The sequence below is a fragment of the Salvelinus fontinalis genome, chromosome 25 (assembly GCF_029448725.1).
Source record: "Salvelinus fontinalis isolate EN_2023a chromosome 25, ASM2944872v1, whole genome shotgun sequence".
Taxonomy (NCBI): Eukaryota; Metazoa; Chordata; class Actinopteri; order Salmoniformes; family Salmonidae; genus Salvelinus; species Salvelinus fontinalis.
Genome location: NC_074689.1, coordinates 42,744,418 through 42,767,695, shown reverse-complemented (window position 1 = coordinate 42,767,695; position 23,278 = coordinate 42,744,418). Strand labels below are relative to the sequence as shown.

General features: G+C 42.9%; 1 protein-coding gene across 1 annotated transcript in view; it reads right to left on the bottom strand.

Moving 5' to 3' along the window:
* gars1 (glycyl-tRNA synthetase 1) overlaps positions 1 to 20,252 on the bottom strand; it is a 39,569-nt gene extending 19,317 nt beyond the window's left edge. The window contains exons 1-2 of the mRNA XM_055882227.1: positions 19,946 to 20,252; positions 47 to 148 (exon numbers count right to left, since the gene is read on the bottom strand). Of these exons, the coding sequence (XP_055738202.1) occupies positions 47 to 148; positions 19,946 to 20,194 (351 nt within the window). The 5' untranslated portion in view covers positions 20,195 to 20,252. The remainder of the gene's footprint in view (positions 1 to 46; positions 149 to 19,945) is intronic.
* Between the last annotated feature and the right edge of the window lie 3,026 nt (positions 20,253 to 23,278).

The window sequence follows — 23,278 nt, the reverse complement described above, 5'->3', positions numbered from 1 at the left end:
TTCTGGCATACTGTAGTGTAGTGGGCTATACTTTAACAGAGCTCACCTTCGTTTCCAGAGTTCTCTTCCTGGCTTTCAGTTCAGCCACAGCTTTAAGGACGTCAACATCAGGGGTACCATCCTGCTTCATCTGGCGCACCAGCTCCCCCTGTAACATGACGATGACAGAATACTACTCCTTCCCCCACTGAACCTTTCTGATGACGTTACGAGACCTTCGTGGTAAATAGTAAATGACAATTTGTTCCTAACTGACTTGCCTAGTTCAATAAATAAAAGGTCTCTAGAGTTTCTGCTAAAGATTCATATATAGACGGCAGAGAGGACCGACTCCAACCCGCCCACCCAGTGTTTCCCCTAGATGTATTGCAGGCCGCCATTCCAAGAAATAGGATGTGGGGGGGAAAAAAAGATAAGGTGTTCCTAATGTTTTGTACACTCTAATATTTTCCCCCCCCCCCCCCCCCCCCCCCACACACATTGTGTTTTGTTCAGTGTGTGTAAGTTTTGTTTCATGAGCTGAAATAAAAGACCCCAGAAATGTTCCATACGCACAAAATGTGACACCTACAGTGGTTCTTCCTGGTTCTTCCTGTAAAAGTTACATCATACTGCAGCACACCTTCCGGCCCGCCGCAGAATTCTACGCACGTTATCTAATTGTCAGCCATCGTTACCATTAATGCTGTAATGTTAATGTTAGACCACCAGAGGGCACCTTTGAGGAGCACTTGATAGTTTTCTATATTGGCTGTACAAGAGAATTGAAAACCATTTTTGTAAGAATATAGTATATGGGATTGATTAAGAGATGTAGCTTAATAATATGGTGTTTCTATTCCAAGACCAACGAAACCCTCAGGGTTTAGGAAAACGTGACCTTTACAACGTGACCTTTACTTAACTAGACAAGTCAGGTAAGAAAAACATTCTTATTTAAAACTAACCTCTGTCTCCAAAATGGAAATGTAAAAAATTGTATATACAGTACTAGTCAGAAGTTTGGACACCTACTCATTCAATATTTTTTCTTTAGTTGTACTTTTTTTAATACATTGTAGAATAATAGTGAAGACAAAACAGACATGGAATCATGTAGTAACCAAAAGTGTCAAATTCTTCCAAGTAGCCAACCTTTGCCATGACAGCTTTGCACACTCTTGGCATTCTGTCAACCAGCTTCACCTGGAACCTGCACCTGGAATGCAGTTGTGAAGGCGTTCCCACACATGCGGAGCACTTGTTGGCTGCTTTTCCTTCACTGTACGGTCCAGCTCATCCCAAACCATCTCAATTGGGTTGAGGTCAGGTGATTGTGGAGGCCAGGTCATCTGATGCAGCACTACATCACTCTCCTTCTTGGTCAAATAGCCCTTACACAGCCTGGAGGTGTGTTTTGGGTCATTGTCCTGTTGAAAAACAAATGATAGTGGGACTAAGCCCAAACCAGATGGGATGGTGTATTGCTGCGGAAATGCTTTGGTAACCATGCTGGTGAAGTGTGCCTTGAATTCTAAATAAATCACTGACAGTGTCACCAGCAAAGCTCCCCACAACATCACACCTCCTCCTCCATGCTTCATGGTGGGAACCACACATGCAGAGATCATCTGTTCACCTACTCTGCATCTCACAAAGACACGGCGGTTGGAACCAAAAATCTCAAATTTGGACTCATCAGACCAAAGGACACATTACCACAGGTCTAATGTCCATTGCTCGTGTTTCTTGGCCCAAGCAAGTCTCTTCTTCTTATTGGTGTCCTTTAGTAGTGGTTTCTTTTCAGCACTTCGACCATGAAGGCCTGATTCACACAGTCTCCTCTGAACAGTTGATGTTGAGATGTGTCTGTTACTTGAACTCTGTGAAGCATTTATTTGGGGTGCAGTCTGAGGCTGGTAACTCTAATGAACTTATCCTCTGCAGCAGAGGTAACTCTGGGTCTTCCATTCCTGTGGCGGTCCTCATGAGAACCAGTTTCATCATAGGGCTTGATGGTTTTTGCGACTGCACTTGAAGAAACTTTCAAAGTTCTTTACATTTTCCAGATTGACTGACCTTCATGTCTTAAAATAATGATGGCCTGTCGTTTCTCTTTGCTTATTTGAGCTGTTCTTGCCATAATATGGACTTGGTCTTTTACTAAATAGGGCTGGGCGGTATACCGTATTATTTACCGGTATTGACGCAGGGACCGGTTTGAGTTTTTACTTTACCTTCTATACCGGTATTTGAATGTTTGGTTTTGTTCAATGTGTAAAGTACATTTTTTATAGTTTACTTCGCTACTTGAGTCATCTCTCTTGCTCTTTCTCTCCGTGCCACTTTCCACACAGACCTAGTCCCGCCCCCCTGTCACTCAAGGAACACATTTGTTGTTCCTCGACCACGAGACGTTCAGTCTGGTCAAAGCAGCACATGAAATAATGTTGATGACAACCATGCTGTTATCACTTTGCTTCGTAATATAAATCCACTAGCGTCCTATAATTACACTATTCGTTTGTGTTTCATACATCAGCAAACAGCTAGTTTGTCCTTTCTTAGCAAGTTGACATAAATCTCGTGAGACTTTTCTAGACCATGTGTGTTAATTACTAATTGCAGGAGAACTAGTAAGATGGGTGCTCTGGGTCATTAGACACCATTAGACATGCACCCGTCTGGGGTGTGGACACGACTGGTTATTCCTGTAACGGTGTTATGGCTTAATATGTACTGTTGCTATGGTTACACCTCTTGGGACATTTCCAGAACATGTGTGTTCCTTTCAGAGGAGCGAAGAAGAGAGGAGAAGGAAGACATGTTATTTCTGTAAAGTACGACGGACCGTTGCTATGGTCCTACATGCACCCGTCTTAGTCGAGAACATGTCTGTATTTTTGAACTGTTGCTGTGGCTCTACAGTTTCCATGCCCCTAATATGAAACATAACTAAAATGAGTGCAAGGCAATAAGATAACGTTGGCTAAATGCCAGAGGGGATGAGACATTAAGAGTTAAGAGTTACTGTACTAACCCTAAAGTTAGTTGTTTTCATGAACCAGCTCGGCTTGTATTACAACATAATAAAAGTCTATTCTTCTACACCTGCATTCTAGCTGTTTGGGGTTTTAGGCTGGGTCTCTGTACAGCACTTCGAGATATTAGCTGATGTACGAAGGGCTATATAAAATAAACTTGATTGAAACTTGATTGATATTTGAACTCACAGGCTCCGGTATTTGAGAAATATGATTGACTAAATATTTCCATGACAGACACTAATTGTTAGCCGCTAATGCTAATAGCTAGCTAATAAATGTACTGAGTAGGAGCAAGCGTAGCTAGCTAATACAGCCTGATAATAGCAGTGATGGTGTAGACCTAAATCAGCATGTTGTTTGTGCAACAGTATCTTCTAAATCAAAGAGGAATATGCAAAACAAGAATATGTTAGCTACATGAAGTAGCTAAGAGAAAACATGCAATGTAGCCAAAGCTTATAGGGTCCCCTAGGAAACACGTACCAACACTTTAGTTCCTACCCTGTCACAATAACTCCTCCCTGGCATTTTCATTCATTGTCATCTCAAACACAGTATTCAAAGTATTCAAAGTGCCCACTATTATAATCTAACTATAGATTAGTCATTATATTTCCATGATTCCAACAGTTTTGCTCTAATTCACAAAGTCAAATCGTAATATTTGATTAAAAATAAGTACAATTTTTAGGGGGTATCTGTACTTTATTATTTTTGACAACTATTACTTCACTACATTCCTCATGAAAATACTTTTTACTCCATACATTTTCCCTGACACCTAAAAGTACTCGTTACATTGTGAATGCTTAGAAGGACAGGAAAATGGTCCAATTCACACACTTATCAAGAGAAAATCCCTGGTCATCCCTACTGCCTCTGATCTGGAGGACTCACTAAACAGAGAACATCCCTGGTCATCCCCACTGCCTCTGATCTGGAGGACTCACTAAACAGAGAACATCCCTGGGCATCCCTACTGCCTCTGATCTGGAGGACTCACTAAACAGAGAACATCCCTGGTCATCCCTACTGCCTCTGATCTGGAGGACTCACTAAACAGAGAACATCCCTGGTCATCCCTACTGCCTCTGATCTGGAGGACTCACTAAACAGAGAACATCCCTGGTCATCCCTACTGCCTCTGATCTGGAGGACTCACTAAACAGAGAACATCCCTGGTCATCCCTACTGCCTCTGATCTGGAGGACTCACTAAACAGAGAACATCCCTGGTCATCCCTACTGCCTCTGATCTGGAGGACTCACTAAACAGAGAACATCCCTGGTCATCCCTACTGCCTCTGATCTGGAGGACTCACTGAACAGAGAACATCCCTGGTTATCCCTACTGCCTCTGATCTGGAGGACTAACTAAACAGAGAACATCCCTGGTCACCCCTACTGCCTCTGATCTGGAGGACTCACTAAACAGAGAACATCCCTGGTCATCCCTACTGCCTCTGATCTGGAGGACTCACTAAACAGAGAACATCCCTGGTCACCCCTACTGCCTCTGATCTGGAGGACTCACTAAACAGAGAACATCTCTGGTCACCCCTACTGCCTCTGATCTGGAGGACTCACTAAACAGAGAACATCCCTGGTCATTCCTACTGCCTCTGATCTGGAGGACTAACTAAACAGAGAACATCCCTGGTCATCCCTACTGTCTCTGATCTGGAGGACTCACTAAACAGAGAACATCCCTGGTCATTCCTACTGCCTCTGATCTGGAGGACTAACTAAACAGAGAACATCCCTGGTCATCCCTACTGCCTCTGATCTGGAGGACTCACTAAACAGAGAACATCCCTGGTCATCCCTACTGCCTCTGATCTGGAGGACTCACTAAACAGAGAACATCCCTGGTCATCCCTACTGTCTCTGATCTGGAGGACTCACTAAACACAAATGCTTTGTTTGTAAATCATGTCTTGAGAGTTGGAGCCCCTGGCTATCTGTAAATAAAAATAAAATTGTGCCACCTGGTTTGCTTAATATAAGGAATTTGAAATGATCTGATACTTAAGTATATTTGATCAATTATACTTAAATATATCTAAAACCAAACACTTTAGGACTTCTACTCAAGTAGTATTTGACTCGGTGACTTTCACTTTTCTATTAAGGTATCTTCACTTTTACTCAAGTATGACAATTGGGTACTTTTTCCACCACTGCAATTGAGTGGAAATACAGAAACTATAAAAGTGCTGAACTTTGTTTAGGTTGAAGTTGAGTTGAACAGTATAAAAGAATCAGAATGGAGAGACATTCTAATTTTAATGAGTCTGTGTTGCCACCCTAGGATCACTCACTACTCTTAAAGCAAATGTAGAGCGTTTATTATTCAAAAACAACAAATACCTTCCATAAAATAAAATAAAATTATACCGTGATATAATATTTTGGCCATATTGCCCAGCCCTACCATCTACTGTATGCCACCCCTACCTGGTCACAAAACAACTGATTGGCTCAAAACGCATTAAGGGAAGAAATTCCACAAATTAACTTTTAACAAGGCACACCTTTTAATTGAAATGCATTCCAGGTGACTACCTCATGAAGCTGGTTGAGAGAATGCCAAGAGTGTGCAAAGCTGTCATCAAGGCAAATGGTGGATACTTTGAAAAATAGATTTTGATTTGTTGACTACATGCTTCCATATTTGTTATTTCATAGATTTGATGTCTTCATTATTGGTCTACCATGTATAAAATAATAAAAATAAAGAAAAACCATTGAATGGGTAGGTGTCCAAACTTTTGACTGGTACTGTACACACACACAACATTTTCAGGATGGTAAATAATTTTCAGTATAAATTTAAAACAACTAAAACCAGATAGAAAAAGTCTGTAGAAAAAGGGAGCTGGGCAGCTGTCTAGGCCCCTTACTTAATTCAATCTTTAGTAACGACATGCATTGAGTAGAGCCAATGTGTCTATGTACGCGGATAACTCAACACTAAACACGTCAGCTACTACAGCGACTGAAATGACTGCAACACTCAACAAAGAGCTGCAGTTAGTTTCAGAGTGGGTGGCAAGGAATAAATTAGTCCTAAATATTTCTAAAAACCATTGCATTTGGGGCAAATCATTCACTAAACCCTAAACCTCACTAAACATTGTAATGAATAATGTGGTAATTGAGCAAGAACTACTTGAAGTAACCCTGGATTGTAAACTGTCAACATCAAAACATATTGATACAACAGTAGCTAGGATGGGGAGCAGTCTGTCCATAATAAAGCGCTGCTCTACCTTTTTAACAACACTATCAACAAGGCAGGTCCTACAGGCCCTAGTTTCTACCTTCTTAACAACACTATCAACAAGGCAGGTCCTACAGGCCCTAGTTTCTACCTTCTTAACAACACTATCAACAAGGCAGGTCCTACAGGCCCTAGTTTCTACCTTCTTAACAACACTATCAACAAGGCAGGTCCTACAGGCCCTAGTTTCTACCTTCTTAACAACACTATCAACAAGGCAGGTCCTACAGGCCCTAGTTTCTACCTTCTTAACAACACTATCAACAAGACAGGTCCTACAGGCCCTAGTTTCTACCTTCTTAACAACACTATCAACAAGGCAGGTCCTACAGGCCCTAGTTTCTACCTTCTTAACAACACTATCAACAAGGCAGGTCCTACAGGCCCTAGTTTCTACCTTCTTAACAACACTATCAACAAGGCAGGTCCTACAGGCCCTAGTTTCTACCTTCTTAACAACACTATCAACAAGGCAGGTCCTACAGGCCCTAGTTTCTACCTTCTTAACAACACTATCAACAAGGCAGGTCCTACAGGCCCTAGTTTCTACCTTCTTAACAACACTATCAACAAGGCAGGTCCTACAGGCCCTAGTTTCTACCTTCTTAACAACACTATTAACAAGGCAGGTCCTACAGGCCCTAGTTTCTACCTTCTTAACAACACTATTAACAAGGCAGGTCCTACAGGCCCTAGTTTCTACCTTCTTAACAACACTATCAACAAGGCAGGTCCTACAGGCCCTAGTTTCTACCTTCTTAACAACACCATCAACAAGGCAGGTCCTACAGGCCCTAGTTTCTACCTTCTTAACAACACTATCAACAAGGCAGGTCCTACAGGCCCTAGTTTCTACCTTCTTAACAACACTATCAACAAGGCAGGTCCTACAGGCCCTAGTTTCTACCTTCTTAACAACACTATCAACAAGGCAGGTCCTACAGGCCCTAGTTTCTACCTTCTTAACAACACTATCAACAAGGCAGGTCCTACAGGCCCTAGTTTCTACCTTCTTAACAACACTATCAACAAGGCAGGTCCTACAGGCCCTAGTTTCTACCTTCTTAACAACACTATCAACAAGGCAGGTCCTACAGGCCCTAGTTTCTACCTTCTTAACAACACTATCAACAAGGCAGGTCCTACAGGCCCTAGTTTTGTCGCACCTGGACTACTGTTCAGTCGTGTGGTCAGGTGCCACAAAGAGTGACTTAGGAAAATTGAAATTGGCTCAGAACAGGGCAGCATGGCTGGCTTTGGATGTACACAGATAGCTAATATTAATAATATGCATGTCAATCTCTCCTGGCTCAAAGTTGAGGAGAGGTTGACTTCATCACTACTTTTATTTATGAGCGGTATTGACATGTTGAATGCACCAAGCTGTCTGTTTAAACTACTGGCACACAGCTCAGACACCCCATGCATACCCCACAAGACATGCCACCAGAGGTCTCTTCACAGTCCCCCCATGCATACCCCACAAGACATGCCACCAGAGGTCTCTTCACAGTCCCCCCATGCATACCCCACAAGACATGCCACCAGAGGTCTCTTCACAGTCCCCCCATGCATACCCCACAAGACATGCCACCAGAGGTCTCTTCACAGTCCCCCCATGCATACCCCACAAGACATGCCACCAGAGGTCTCTTCACAGTCCCCCCATGCATACCCCACAAGACATGCCAGCAGAGTAGAGGTCAACCGATTATGATTTTTCAATGCTGATTCCGATACCGATTATTGGAGGACCAAAAAAAAGCCGATACCGATTAATCGGTCGATTTTTATTTATTTATTTGTAATAATGACAATTACAACAATACTGAATGAACACTTATTTTAAATATATTTTAACTTAATCAATTTAGCCTCAAATAAATAATGAAACATGTTCAATTTGGTTTAAATAATGCAAAAACAAAGTGTTGGAGAAGAAAGTAAAAGTGCAATATGTGCCATGTAAGAAAGCTAACGTTTCAGTTCCTTGCTCAGAACATGAGAACATATGAAAGCTGGTGGTTCCTTTTAACATGAGTCTTCAATATTCCCAGGTAAGAAGTTTTAGGTTGTAGTTATTATAGGAATTATAGGACTATTTCACTCTATACGTTTTGTATTTCATATACCTTTGACTATTGGATGTTCTTATAGGCACTTTAGTATTGCCAGTGTAACAGTATAGCTTCCATCCCTCTCCTCGCCGCTACCTGGGCTCGAACCAGGAACACATCGACAACAGCCACCCTCGAAGCAGCGTTACCCATGCAGAGCAAGGGGAACAACTACTCCAAGTCTCAGAGCAAGTGACGTTTGAAACGCTATTAGTGCGCACCCCGCTAACTAGCTAGCCATTTGACATCGGTTACACCAGCCTAATCTCGGGAGTTGATAGGCTTGAAGTCATAAACAGCGCATTGCGAAGAGCTGCTGGCAAAACGCATGAAAGTGCTGTTTGAGTGAATGCTTACGAGCCTGCTGGTGCCTACCATCGCTCAGTCAGACTGCTCTATCAAATCATAGACTTAATTATAACATAATAACACACAGAAATACGAGCCTTTGGTCATTAATATGGTCGAATCCGAAAACTATCATCTCGAAAACAAAACGTTTATTCTTTCAGTGAAATATGGAACCGTTCCGTATTTTATCTAACGGGTGGCATCCATCAGTCTAAATATTCCTGTTAAATTGCACAACCTTCAATGTTATGTCATAATTACGTAAAATTCTGGCAAATTAGTTCGTAGTGAGCCAGGCTGCCCAAACTGTTGCATATACCCTGACTCTGCGTGCAATGAACGCAAGAGAAGTGACACAATTCCACCTGGTTAATAATACCTGCTAACCTGGATTTCTTTTAGATAAATATGCAGGTTTAGAAATATATACTTCTGTGTATTGATTTTAAGAAAGGCATTGATGTTTATGGTTAGGTACACGGAGCAACGACACGCACCGCATCGATTATATGCAACGCAGGACACACTAGATAAACTAGTAATATCATCAACCATGTGTAGTTAACTAGTGATTATGAATGATTGTTGTTTTTTATAAGATAAGTTTAATGCTAGCTAGTGTAACGGATGTGAAATGGCTAGCTAGTTAGCGGGTACGCGCTAGTAGCGTTTCAATCAGTTACGTCACTTGCTCTGAAAACCTAGATATAGTGTTGCCCCTTGCCCTGCAAGGGCCGCGGCCTTTGTGGCGCGATGAGTAACGATGCTTCGTGGGTGACCGTTGTTGATGTGTGCAGAAGGTCCCTGGTTCGCGCCCGTGTCGGGGCGAGGGGACGGTTTAAAGTTATACTGTTACACTAGTAACTTACCTTAGCTTCTTACTGCATTCACGTAATAGGCAGGCTCCTCGTGGAGTGCAATGTAATCAGGTGGTTAGAGCGTTGGACTAGTTAACTGTAAGGTTGCAAGATTGAATCCCCGAGCTGACAAGGTAAAAATCTGTCGTTCTGCCCCTGAACAAGGCAGTTAACCCACCATCATCATCCTAGGCCGTCATTGAAAATAAGAATGTGTTCTTAACTGACTTGCCTAGTTAAATAAAGGTGTAAAAAAATTATTATAATAATAAATAAAAAAAAATAAAAAAACGGCAAAATCGGCGACCAAAATGACCGATTTCCGATTGTTATGAAAACTTGAAATCGGCCCTAATGAATCGGCCGACCTCTAGTTAAAACACAGTGTCGGGGTTATAGTTCACATGAGGCCGTCGTGGGCGAAGCTAATGGCTGAGAACTGTAGGGGGAAGGCAGAATGCCACCTAGCTAATCCAACTGGAGTACTAAATCCCCTCGAGCTAAACATTTTAATGGAAACTAACAGTAAGTTCTAAGACTAAATACACTCCTTCTAGCTCGTCGGATGTGGCAGGGCTTGCAAACGATAACGGACTACAAAGGGAAGCACAGCCGCGAGCTGCCCAGTGACACGAGCCTACCAGACGAGCTAAATGACTTCTATGCGCGCTTCAAGGCAAGCAACATTGAGGTGTAACGGATGTGAAATGGCTATCTAGTTAGCGGTGGTGCTCGCTAATAGCCTTTCAAATCGGTGATGTCACTTGCCTTGAGACCTTGAAGTAGTGGTTCCCCTTGCTCTGCAAGGGCCGCCGCTTTTGTGGAGCGATGGGTAATGATGCTTCGTGGGTGACTGTTGTTGATGTGTGCAGAGGGTCCCTGGTTCGCGTCCGGGTCGGGGCGAGGGGACGGACTAAAGTTAAACTGTTACAGAGGCATCGATGAGAGCACCAGCTGTTCTAGACGACTGTGTGATCACGCTTGCCGATTTGAGTAAGACCTTTAAACAGGGCATCATTCACAAGGCCGCAGGGCCAAATGGATTACCAGGACTTGTACTCTGAGCATGCGCTGATCAACTGTCAAATGTCTTCACTGACATTTTCAACCTGTCCCTGGCCGAGTCTGTAATACCAACATATTTCAAGCAGACAACCACAGTCCCTGTGCCCAAGAACACCAAGGGAACCTGCCTAAAGGACTACTGACCCGTAGCACTCACATCTGTAGCCATGAAGTGCTTTGAAAGGCTGGTCATGGCTCACAAAACTATCATCCCAGAAACCCTAGACCCATTCCAATTTCATAACGCTCTAACAGATCCTCAACACAGTGGCCCCTCAGGGGTGCGTGCTTAGTACCGTCCTGTACTCCCTGTTAACCCACCGTTCCTAGGCCGTCATTGAAAAAAATAATTTGTTCTTAACTGACTTGCCTAGTTAAATAAAGATTAAATAAAAAGGTGTAACAAAAACAAAACCTTTTTTGTTTTAATAATATATATACATATTTTTTTTAATCGGCCAAATCAGTGTCCAAAAATACCATTTCCCGATTGTTATGAAAACGGCCCTAATTAATCAGCCATTCCGATTAATCGGTTGACCTCTACAGCAGAGGTCTCTTCACAGTCCCCAAGTCCAGAACGGACTATGGGAGGCACACAGTACTACATAGAGCCATGACTACATGGAACTCTATTCCACAGTACTACATAGAGCCATGACTACATGGAACTCTATTCCACAGTACCACATAGAGCCATGACTACATGGAACTCTATTCCACAGTACCACATAGAGCCATGACTACATGGAACTCTATTCCACAGTACTACATAGAGCCATGACTACATGGAACTCTATTCCACAGTACTACATAGAGCCATGACTACATGGAACTCTATTCCACAGTACTACATAGAGCCATGACTCCATGGAACTCTATTCCACAGTACTACATAGAGCCATGACTACATGGAACTCTATTCCACAGTACTACATAGAGCCATGACTACATGGAACTCTATTCCACAGTACTACATAGAGCCACGACTCCATGGAACTCTATTCCACAGTACTACATAGAGCCGCGACTACATGGAACTCTATTCCACAGTACTACATAGAGCCGCGACTACATGGAACTCTATTCCACAGTACTACATAGAGCCGCGACTACATGGAACTCTATTCCACAGTACTACATAGAGCCGCGACTACATGGAACTCTATTCCACAGTACTACATAGAGCCGCGACTACATGGAACTCTATTCCACAGTACTACATAGAGCCGCGACTACATGGAACTCTATTCCACAGTACTACATAGAGCCGCGACTACATGGAACTCTATTCCACAGTACTACATAGAGCCGCGACTACATGGAACTCTATTCCACAGTACTACATAGAGCCGCGACTACATGGAACTCTATTCCACAGTACTACATAGAGCCGCGACTACATGGAACTCTATTCCACAGTACTACATAGAGCCACGACTACATGGAACTCTATTCCACAGTACTACATAGAGCCACGACTACATGGAACTCTATTCCACAGTACTACATAGAGCCACGACTACATGGAACTCTATTCCACAGCACTACATAGAGCCACGACTACATGGAACTCTATTCCACAGCACTACATAGAGCCACGACTACATGGAACTCTATTCCACAGCACTACATAGAGCCACGACTACATGGAACTCTATTCCACAGCACTACATAGAGCCACGACTACATGGAACTCTATTCCACAGCACTACATAGAGCCATGACTACATGGAACTCTATTCCACAGCACTACATAGAGCCATGACTACATGGAACTCTATTCCACAGCACTACATAGAGCCATGACTACATGGAACTCTATTCCACAGCACTACATAGAGCCATGACTACATGGAACTCTATTCCACAGCACTACATAGAGCCATGACTACATGGAACTCTATTCCACAGTACTACATAGAGCCATGACTACATGGAACTCTATTCCACAGTACTACATAGAGCCATGACTACATGGAACTCTATTCCACAGTACTACATAGAGCCATGACTACATGGAACTCTATTCCACAGTACTACATAGAGCCACGACTACACGGAACTCTATTCCACAGTACTACATAGAGCCACGACTACACGGAACTCTATTCCACAGTACTACATAGAGCCACGACTACACGGAACTCTATTCCACAGTACTACATAGAGCCACGACTACACGGAACTCTATTCCACAGTACTACATAGAGCCACGACTACACGGAACTCTATTCCACAGTACTACATAGAGCCACGACTACACGGAACTCTATTCCACAGTACTACATAGAGCCACGACTACACGGAACTCTATTCCACAGTACTACATAGAGCCACGACTACACGGAACTCTATTCCACAGTACTACATAGAGCCACGACTACACGGAACTCTATTCCACAGTACTACATAGAGCCACGACTACACGGAACTCTATTCCACAGTACTACATAGAGCCACGACTACACGGAACTCTATTCCACAGTACTACATAGAGCCACGACTACACGGAACTCTATTCCACAGTACTACATGGAGCCACGACTACACGGAACTCTATTCCACAGTACTACATGGAGCCACGACTACATGGAACTCTATTCCACAGTACTACATGGAGCCACGACTACATGGAACTCTATTCCACAGTACTACATGGAGCCACGACTACATGGAACTCTATTCCACAGTACTACATGGAGCCACGACTACATGGAACTCTATTCCACAGTACTACATAGAGCCACGACTACACGGAACTCTATTCCACAGTACTACATAGAGCCACGACTACACGGAACTCTATTCCACAGTACTACATAGAGCCACGACTACACGGAACTCTATTCCACAGTACTACATAGAGCCACGACTACACGGAACTCTATTCCACAGTACTACATAGAGCCACGACTACACGGAACTCTATTCCACAGTACTACATAGAGCCACGACTACACGGAACTCTATTCCACAGTACTACATAGAGCCACGACTACACGGAACTCTATTCCACAGTACTACATAGAGCCACGACTACATGGAACTCTATTCCACAGTACTACATGGAGCCACGACTACATGGAACTCTATTCCACAGTACTACATGGAGCCACGACTACATGGAACTCTATTCCACAGTACTACATGGAGCCACGACTACACGGAACTCTATTCCACAGTACTACATGGAGCCACGACTACACGGAACTCTATTCCACAGTACTACATAGAGCCACGACTACACGGAACTCTATTCCACAGTACTACATAGAGCCACGACTACACGGAACTCTATTCCACAGTACTACATAGAGCCACGACTACACGGAACTCTATTCCACAGTACTACATAGAGCCACGACTACACGGAACTCTATTCCACAGTACTACATAGAGCCACGACTACACGGAACTCTATTCCACAGTACTACATAGAGCCACGACTACACGGAACTCTATTCCACAGTACTACATAGAGCCACGACTACACGGAACTCTATTCCACAGTACTACATAGAGCCACGACTACACGGAACTCTATTCCACAGTACTACACAGAGCCACGACTACACGGAACTCTATTCCACAGTACTACACAGAGCCACGACTACACGGAACTCTATTCCACAGTACTACACAGAGCCACGACTACACGGAACTCTATTCCACAGTACTACACAGAGCCATGACTACACGGAACTCTATTCCACAGTACTACACAGAGCCACGACTACACGGAACTCTATTCCACAGTACTACACAGAGCCACGACTACACGGAACTCTATTCCACAGTACTACACAGAGCCACGACTACACGGAACTCTATTCCACAGTACTACACAGAGCCGCGACTACACGGAACTCTATTCCACAGTACTACATAGAGCCGCGACTACACGGAACTCTATTCCACAGTACTACATAGAGCCGCGACTACACGGAACTCTATTCCACAGTACTACATAGAGCCGCGACTACACGGAACTCTATTCCACAGTACTACATAGAGCCGTGACTACATGGAACTCTATTCCACAGTACTACATAGAGCCGTGACTACATGGAACTCTATTCCACAGCACTACATAGAGCCGTGACTACATGGAACTCTATTCCACAGCACTACATAGAGCCACGACTACATGGAACTCTATTCCACAGTACTACATAGAGCCACGACTACATGGAACTCTATTCCACAGTACTACATAGAGCCACGACTACATGGAACTCTATTCCACAGTACTACATAGAGCCACGACTACACGGAACTCTATTCCACAGTACTACATAGAGCCACGACTACACGGAACTCTATTCCACAGTACTACATAGAGCCACGACTACATGGAACTCTATTCCACAGTACTACATAGAGCCACGACTACATGGAACTCTATTCCACAGTACTACATAGAGCCACGACTACATGGAACTCTATTCCACAGTACTACATAGAGCCATGACTACATGGAACTCTATTCCACAGCACTACATAGAGCCATGACTACATGGAACTCTATTCCACAGCACTACATAGAGCCACGACTACATGGAACTCTATTCCACAGCACTACATGGAGCCACGACTACACGGAACTCTATTCCACAGTACTACATAGAGCCACGACTACACGGAACTCTATTCCACAGCACTACATAGAGCCATGACTACATGGAACTCTATTCCACAGTACTACATAGAGCCATGACTACATGGAACTCTATTCCACAGTACTACATAGAGCCACGACTACACGGAACTCTATTCCACAGTACTACATAGAGCCACGACTACACGGAACTCTATTCCACAGTACTACATAGAGCCACGACTACACGGAACTCTATTCCACAGTACAACATAGAGCCACGACTACACGGAACTCTATTCCACAGTACTACATAGAGCCACGACTACACGGAACTCTATTCCACAGTACTACATAGAGCCACGACTACACGGAACTCTATTCCACAGTACTACATAGAGCCACGACTACACGGAACTCTATTCCACAGTACTACATAGAGCCACGACTACACGGAACTCTATTCCACAGTACTACATAGAGCCACGACTACACGGAACTCTATTCCACAGTACTACATAGAGCCACGACTACACGGAACTCTATTCCACAGTACTACATAGAGCCACGACTACACGGAACTCTATTCCACAGTACTACATAGAGCCACGACTACACGGAACTCTATTCCACAGTACTACATAGAGCCACGACTACACGGAACTCTATTCCACAGTACTACATAGAGCCACGACTACACGGAACTCTATTCCACAGTACTACATAGAGCCACGACTACACGGAACTCTATTCCACAGTACTACATGGAGCCACGACTACATGGAACTCTATTCCACAGTACTACATGGAGCCACGACTACACGGAACTCTATTCCACAGTACTACATGGAGCCACGACTACACGGAACTCTATTCCACAGTACTACATGGAGCCACGACTACACGGAACTCTATTCCACAGTACTACATAGAGCCACGACTACACGGAACTCTATTCCACAGTACTACATAGAGCCACGACTACACGGAACTCTATTCCACAGTACTACATAGAGCCACGACTACACGGAACTCTATTCCACAGTACTACATAGAGCCAGGACTACACGGAACTCTATTCCACAGTACTACATAGAGCCATGACTACACGGAACTCTATTCCACAGTACTACATAGAGCCATGACTACACGGAACTCTATTCCACAGTACTACACAGAGCCATGACTACACGGAACTCTATTCCACAGTACTACACAGAGCCATGACTACACGGAACTCTATTCCACAGTACTACACAGAGCCATGACTACACGGAACTCTATTCCACAGTACTACACAGAGCCATGACTACACGGAACTCTATTCCACAGTACTACACAGAGCCATGACTACACGGAACTCTATTCCACAGTACTACACAGAGCCATGACTACACGGAACTCTATTCCACAGTACTACACAGAGCCATGACTACACGGAACTCTATTCCACAGTACTACACAGAGCCATGACTACACGGAACTCTATTCCACAGTACTACACAGAGCCATGACTACACGGAACTCTATTCCACAGTACTACACAGAGCCATGACTACACGGAACTCTATTCCACAGTACTACATAGAGCCATGACTACACGGAACTCTATTCCACAGTACTACATAGAGCCATGACTACATGGAACTCTATTCCACAGTACTACATAGAGCCATGACTACATGGAACTCTATTCCACAGTACTACATAGAGCCATGACTACATGGAACTCTATTCCACAGTACTACATAGAGCCATGACTACATGGAACTCTATTCCACAGTACTACATAGAGCCATGACTACATGGAACTCTATTCCACAGTACTACATAGAGCCATGACTACATGGAACTCTATTCCACAGTACTACATAGAGCCATGACTACATGGAACTCTATTCCACAGTACTACATAGAGCCATGACTACATGGAACTCTATTCCACAGTACTACATAGAGCCATGACTACATGGAACTCTATTCCACAGTACTACATAGAGCCATGACTACATGGAACTCTATTCCACAGTACTACATAGAGCCACGACTACATGGAACTCTATTCCACAGTACTAGATAGAGCCACGACTACATGGAACTCTATTCCACAGTACTAGATAGAGCCACGACTACATGGAACTCTATTCCACAGTACTAGATAGAGCCACGACTACATGGAACTCTATTCCACAGTACTACATAGAGCCACGACTACATGGAACTCTATTCCACAGTACTACATAGAGCCACGACTACATGGAACTCTATTCCACAGTACTACATAGAGCCACGACTACATGGAACTCTATTCCACAGTACTACATAGAGCCATGACTACATGGAACTCTATTCTACAGTACTACATAGAGCCATGACTACATGGAACTCTATTCCACAGTACTACATAGAGCCATGACTACATGGAACTCTATTCCACAGTACTACATAGAGCCATGACTACATGGAACTCTATTCCACAGTACTACATAGAGCCATGACTACATGGAACTCTATTCCACAGTACTACATAGAGCCATGACTACATGGAACTCTATTCCACAGTACTACATAGAGCCATGACTACATGGAACTCTATTCCACAGTACTACATAGAGCCATGACTACATGGAACTCTATTCCACAGTACTACATAGAGCCATGACTACATGGAACTCTATTCCACAGTACTACATAGAGCCATGACTACATGGAACTCTATTCCACAGTACTACATAGAGCCATGACTACATGGAACTCTATTCCACAGTACTACATAGAGCCACGACTACATGGAACTCTATTCCACAGTACTACATAGAGCCACGACTACATGGAACTCTATTCCACAGTACTACATAGAGCCACGACTACATGGAACTCTATTCCACAGTACTACATAGAGCCATGACTACATGGAACTCTATTCCACAGTACTACATAGAGCCACGACTACATGGAACTCTATTCCACAGTACTACATAGAGCCACGACTACATGGAACTCTATTCCACAGCACTACATAGAGCCACGACTACACGGAACTCTATTCCACAGTACTACATAGAGCCATGACTACATGGAACTCAATTCCACAGTACTACATAGAGCCATGACTACATGGAACTCTATTCCACAGTACTACATAGAGCCATGACTACATGGAACTCTATTCCACATCACTACATAGAGCCATGACTACATGGAACTCTATTCCACAGTACTACATAGAGCCATGACTACATGGAACTCTATTCCACAGTACTACATAGAGCCATGACTACATGGAACTCTATTCCACAGTACTACATAGAGCCATGACTACATGGAACTCTATTCCACAGTACTACATAGAGCCACGACTACATGGAACTCTATTCCACAGTACTACATAGAGCCATGACTACATGGAACTCTATTCCACAGTACTACATAGAGCCATGACTCCATGGAACTCTATTCCACAGTACTACATAGAGCCATGACTACATGGAACTCTATTCCACAGTACTACATAGAGCCATGACTACATGGAACTCTATTCCACATCAGGTAACTGATGCAGCAGTAGAATCAGATTTTTAGTTTTAAACATAAAAATACATTATGAAACAGCGGGGACTGTGAAAGCAACACAACATAAGCGCAGACACATGCATTCAAACACACGTACACAAGAATTTTGTGTTGTAGATATGTGGTAGGGGTCAGAGGGCACACAGTGTGTTGTGAATGTATTGTAATGTTTTTAAAAATGTATAACTGCCTTCATTTTGATGGACCCCAGGAAGAGTAGCTGCTGACTTGGCATAAATACAAACTCACAATCACCAATAAAAACTAGACAAGTCATAATTTTTTATTCCGAAAATGTCATGGGGACCCCATTGATTTTGTTATAATGTTTAAGTCACTCAGAGTAAGAACTCGGCATCAACCAAGGAAAAATGTCTAATTACAGGAAATAGCTTTTGAAACTGCACATTTTCTCTCAGTCCCATGACAACATGTGCATAATTGCAGGAAATTTGCATTAAAACAGCCCCGTGGTATCTTTGTGGCCAAGAGGAGGGCCTTTAAAAGCTTTGGTCGGAGACCTCACAATTGGCTTGCCACTACCTCGTCCCTCTCAACGCTAACTTTGACACGCCGCAACAGAAATAATACTAGGGGAAACACTGTCACCCAAATATCCGTGTGAATCAGCTCTGGGCTGAAACGTGGCATGGGGGGAAATGAGTCGCAGGGCGCAGGCATGGATGTTAACACAATTATTTATGAAATCATATCCAAGCTAGCTGGTATAACTGTCAACACAATATAGCTCTATTAAATCAGTTATTTACTGCTTCCATAAATCTGCTCTACAGATCTCCAACTAATAGGCAAAAAAATGAAATAATCAGTTAGCATGCTAGCTACCGGTAGCTATGGGGCGACCGGTTAGTGAGCTACATGGCTATGCTACATTCAAAGATCTCTGCTAACGTTGTATGGAAATGTTAGCCTGCAAAATAAACAGCTACAGCAGCTTTGTTTGAGCTGTCACTTCTGGGAGATAACTAATGAATGCATGGATGATGTGGGGATCTTTGGAGTGGATAAAATACGGTTTTAGCTTAATTCCCGTGGATTTAAAAGGCAATTTACCTGTTCTTTCACTGCCAGCCTCAGTGGGGCGAGGATTTCTTCAATATTGCCACTCATTTTGTGTCCTTCGGAAAGCTCCAGCCAAAGACTTTTCTTCTTCTTCCACAAGCAGACCGACAGAGATAACGACCTGTTTTGGGTCGGACAGCGCAGCAGCGACTGTAGAAACCGGCAGACCCTCGGCACCGAGCGAACAGTGCGAATCTCAATGCTGGTCCTCAGCAGTGCTGATGTTGCGCTACGAAGCATGGACCGCGGGCGGAGCGACAATGTGGATGGAACAGAATGATGAAATCTCAGAAGACAAGTAAATGAATGCTTCAGTTAGCAAGTGGCAGTTTCAACATGTCATTCACTAGAGAAACTGGATAAATACACTTGGTGCTGATTCGACAAAGTATTCCAGCTTTCACCAGCAGATGGCACTGTAACTCTGAGGAAGCGCATAATGGTTAATTGCATCTTTCATAACTCATGCATGGCCCGGTTGCATAAAACATCTTAAAGGTTTACCTTATTGTCCCTTACCTAAAGGAATTGTTTAAGGGCGTTGCATAGAGCCCCTGAAATATTTCCTAAGGTAGGGGATACTTAAACTATGCCACTTTGTTTACATACCCTACATTACTCATCTCATATGTATATACTGTACTTGATACCATCTACTGCATCTTGATGTAATGTATCACTAGTCACTTTAAACAATAACACTTTATATCATGTTTACATACCCTACATTACTCATCTCATATGTATATGTATATACTGTACTCTATATCATCTACTGCATCTTGCCATCTTTATGTAATACATGTATCACTAGCCACTTTAAACTATGCCACTTTATGTTTACATACCCTACATTACTCATCTCATATGTATATACTGTACTCTATACCATATACTGCATCTTGCCTATGCCGTTCTGTACCATCACTCATTCATATATCTTTATGTACATATTCTTTATCCCTTTACACTTGTGTTTATAAGGTAGTAGTTGTGGAATTGTTAGGTTAGATTACTCGTTGGTTATTACTGCATTGTCGGAACTAGAAGCACAAGCATTTCGCTACACTCGCATTAACATCTGCTAACCATGTGTATGTGACAAATACAATTTGATTTGATTTAAACAAACCCCGTAAAATAAATAAAAAAATAAATAAAAATACATTAAGTAGACCCTACTTTGAGATATCACAATCTCTTTCAATAATGACAGGAATGGAGGTCTATATTCCAGTGAGATTGCTAAGCGAACACCGCCATGTTTCATTTTGCTGAAGACAAAGTGTTATGGAGCACATTCAGTAAGGCACATTACTGAGTACCACTCTCCAAATTGTCAAGCATAGTGGTGGCCACATAATGCTATGGCTTGTAATCGTTAAAGGAATGGGGAGCTTATCAGGATAAAAAAGAACCTGAATGGAGTTGAGCACAGGTAAAATCAGAGAGGAAAACCTGGTTCAGTTTGCTTTCCACCAGAAACTTGGAGATGAATTTACCTTTCAGCGGGACAATAACCTAAAACACAAGGCCAAATCTCCACTGGAGTTGCTGACCAAGTAGACAGTAAATGTTTCTGAGTGGTCGAGTTAAAGTTTTGACTAAAATCGACCTGAAAATCTATGGCAAGACATGCCGGAGGGAAACCCGAGTGCCCTGCCTAAGGCTGATGCATCCGCTGAGAAGGCATCCATTAGAGGCTAGTAACAATCACCCCGACCATATTGGCTCTCTATTTAAGCCCACCGGGTCTGCCATCTCATCCGGCTGCTGTTTCCTGCTACTGTGCACTGGCTTCTTTTTCTGCATTTTTTCTGCATGCTGCTGTGTTACTAGATGTTTCTATGCTGCTGTGTTACTAGATGTTTCTCTCTATGCTGCTGTGTTACTAGATGTTTCTCTCTATGCTGTTGTGTTACTAGATGTTTCTCTCTATGCTGCTGTGTTACTAGATGTTTCCATGCTGCTGTGTTACTAGATGTTTCTCTCTATGCTGTTGTGTTACTAGATGTTTCTATGCTGCTGTGTTACTAGATGTTTCTCTCTATGCTGCTGTGTTACTAGATGTTTCTCTCTATGCTGCTGTGTTACTAGATGTTTCTATGCTGCTGTGTAACTAGATGTTTCTCTCTATGCTGCTGTGTAACTAGATGTTTCTATGCTGCTGTGTAACTAGATGTTTCTCTCTATCCTGCTGTGTAACTAGATGTCTCTCTCTATGCTGCTGTGTTACTAGATGTTTCTCTCTATGCTGCTGTGTTACTAGATGTTTCTCTCTATGCTGCTGTGTAACTAGATGTTTCTCTCTATGCTGCTGTGTTACTAGATGTTTCTCTCTATGCTGCTGTGTAACTAGATGTCTCTCTCTATGCTGCTGTGTAACTAGATGTTTCTCTCTATGCTGCTGTGTTACTAGATGTTTCTCTCTATGCTGCTGTGTTACTAGATGTTTCTATGCTGCTGTGTTACTAGATGTTTCTCTCTATGCTGCTGTGTTACTAGATGTTTCTATGCTGCTGTGTTACTAGATGTTTCTCTCTATGCTGCTGTGTTACTAGATGTTTCTCTCTATGCTGCTGTGTTACTAGATGTTTCTCTCTATGCTGCTGTGTTACTAGATGTTTCTATGCTGCTGTGTTACTAGATGTTTCTCTCTATGCTGCTGTGTTACTAGATGTTTCTATGCTGCTGTGTAACTAGATGTCTCTATGCTGCTGTGTTACTAGATGTTTCTCTTTATGCTGCTGTGTTACTAGATGTTTCTATGCTGCTGTGTTACTAGATGTTTCTATGCTGCTGTGTTACTAGATGTTTCTCTCTATGCTGCTGTGTTACTAGATGTTTCTCTCTATGCTGCTGTGTTACTAGATGTTTCTATGCTGCTGTGTTACTAGATGTTTCTCTCTATGCTGCTGTGTTACTAGATGTTTCTATGCTGCTGTGTTACTAGATGTTTCTCTCTATGCTGCTGTGTTACTAGATGTTTCTCTCTATGCTGCTGTGTTACTAGATGTTTCTATGCTGCTGTGTTACTAGATGTTTCTATGCTGCTGTGTAACTAGATGTTTCTATGCTGCTGTGTTACTAGGTGTTTCTCTCTATGCTGCTGTGTTACTAGATGTCTCTCTCTATGCTGCTGTGTTACTAGATGTTTCTATGCTGCTGTGTTACTAGATGTTTCTCTCTATGCTGCTGTGTTACTAGATGTCTCTATGCTGCTGTGTTACTAGATGTTTCTATGCTGCTGTGTTACTAGATGTTTCTCTCTATGCTGCTGTGTTACTAGATGTTTCTCTCTATGCTGCTGTGTTACTAGATGTT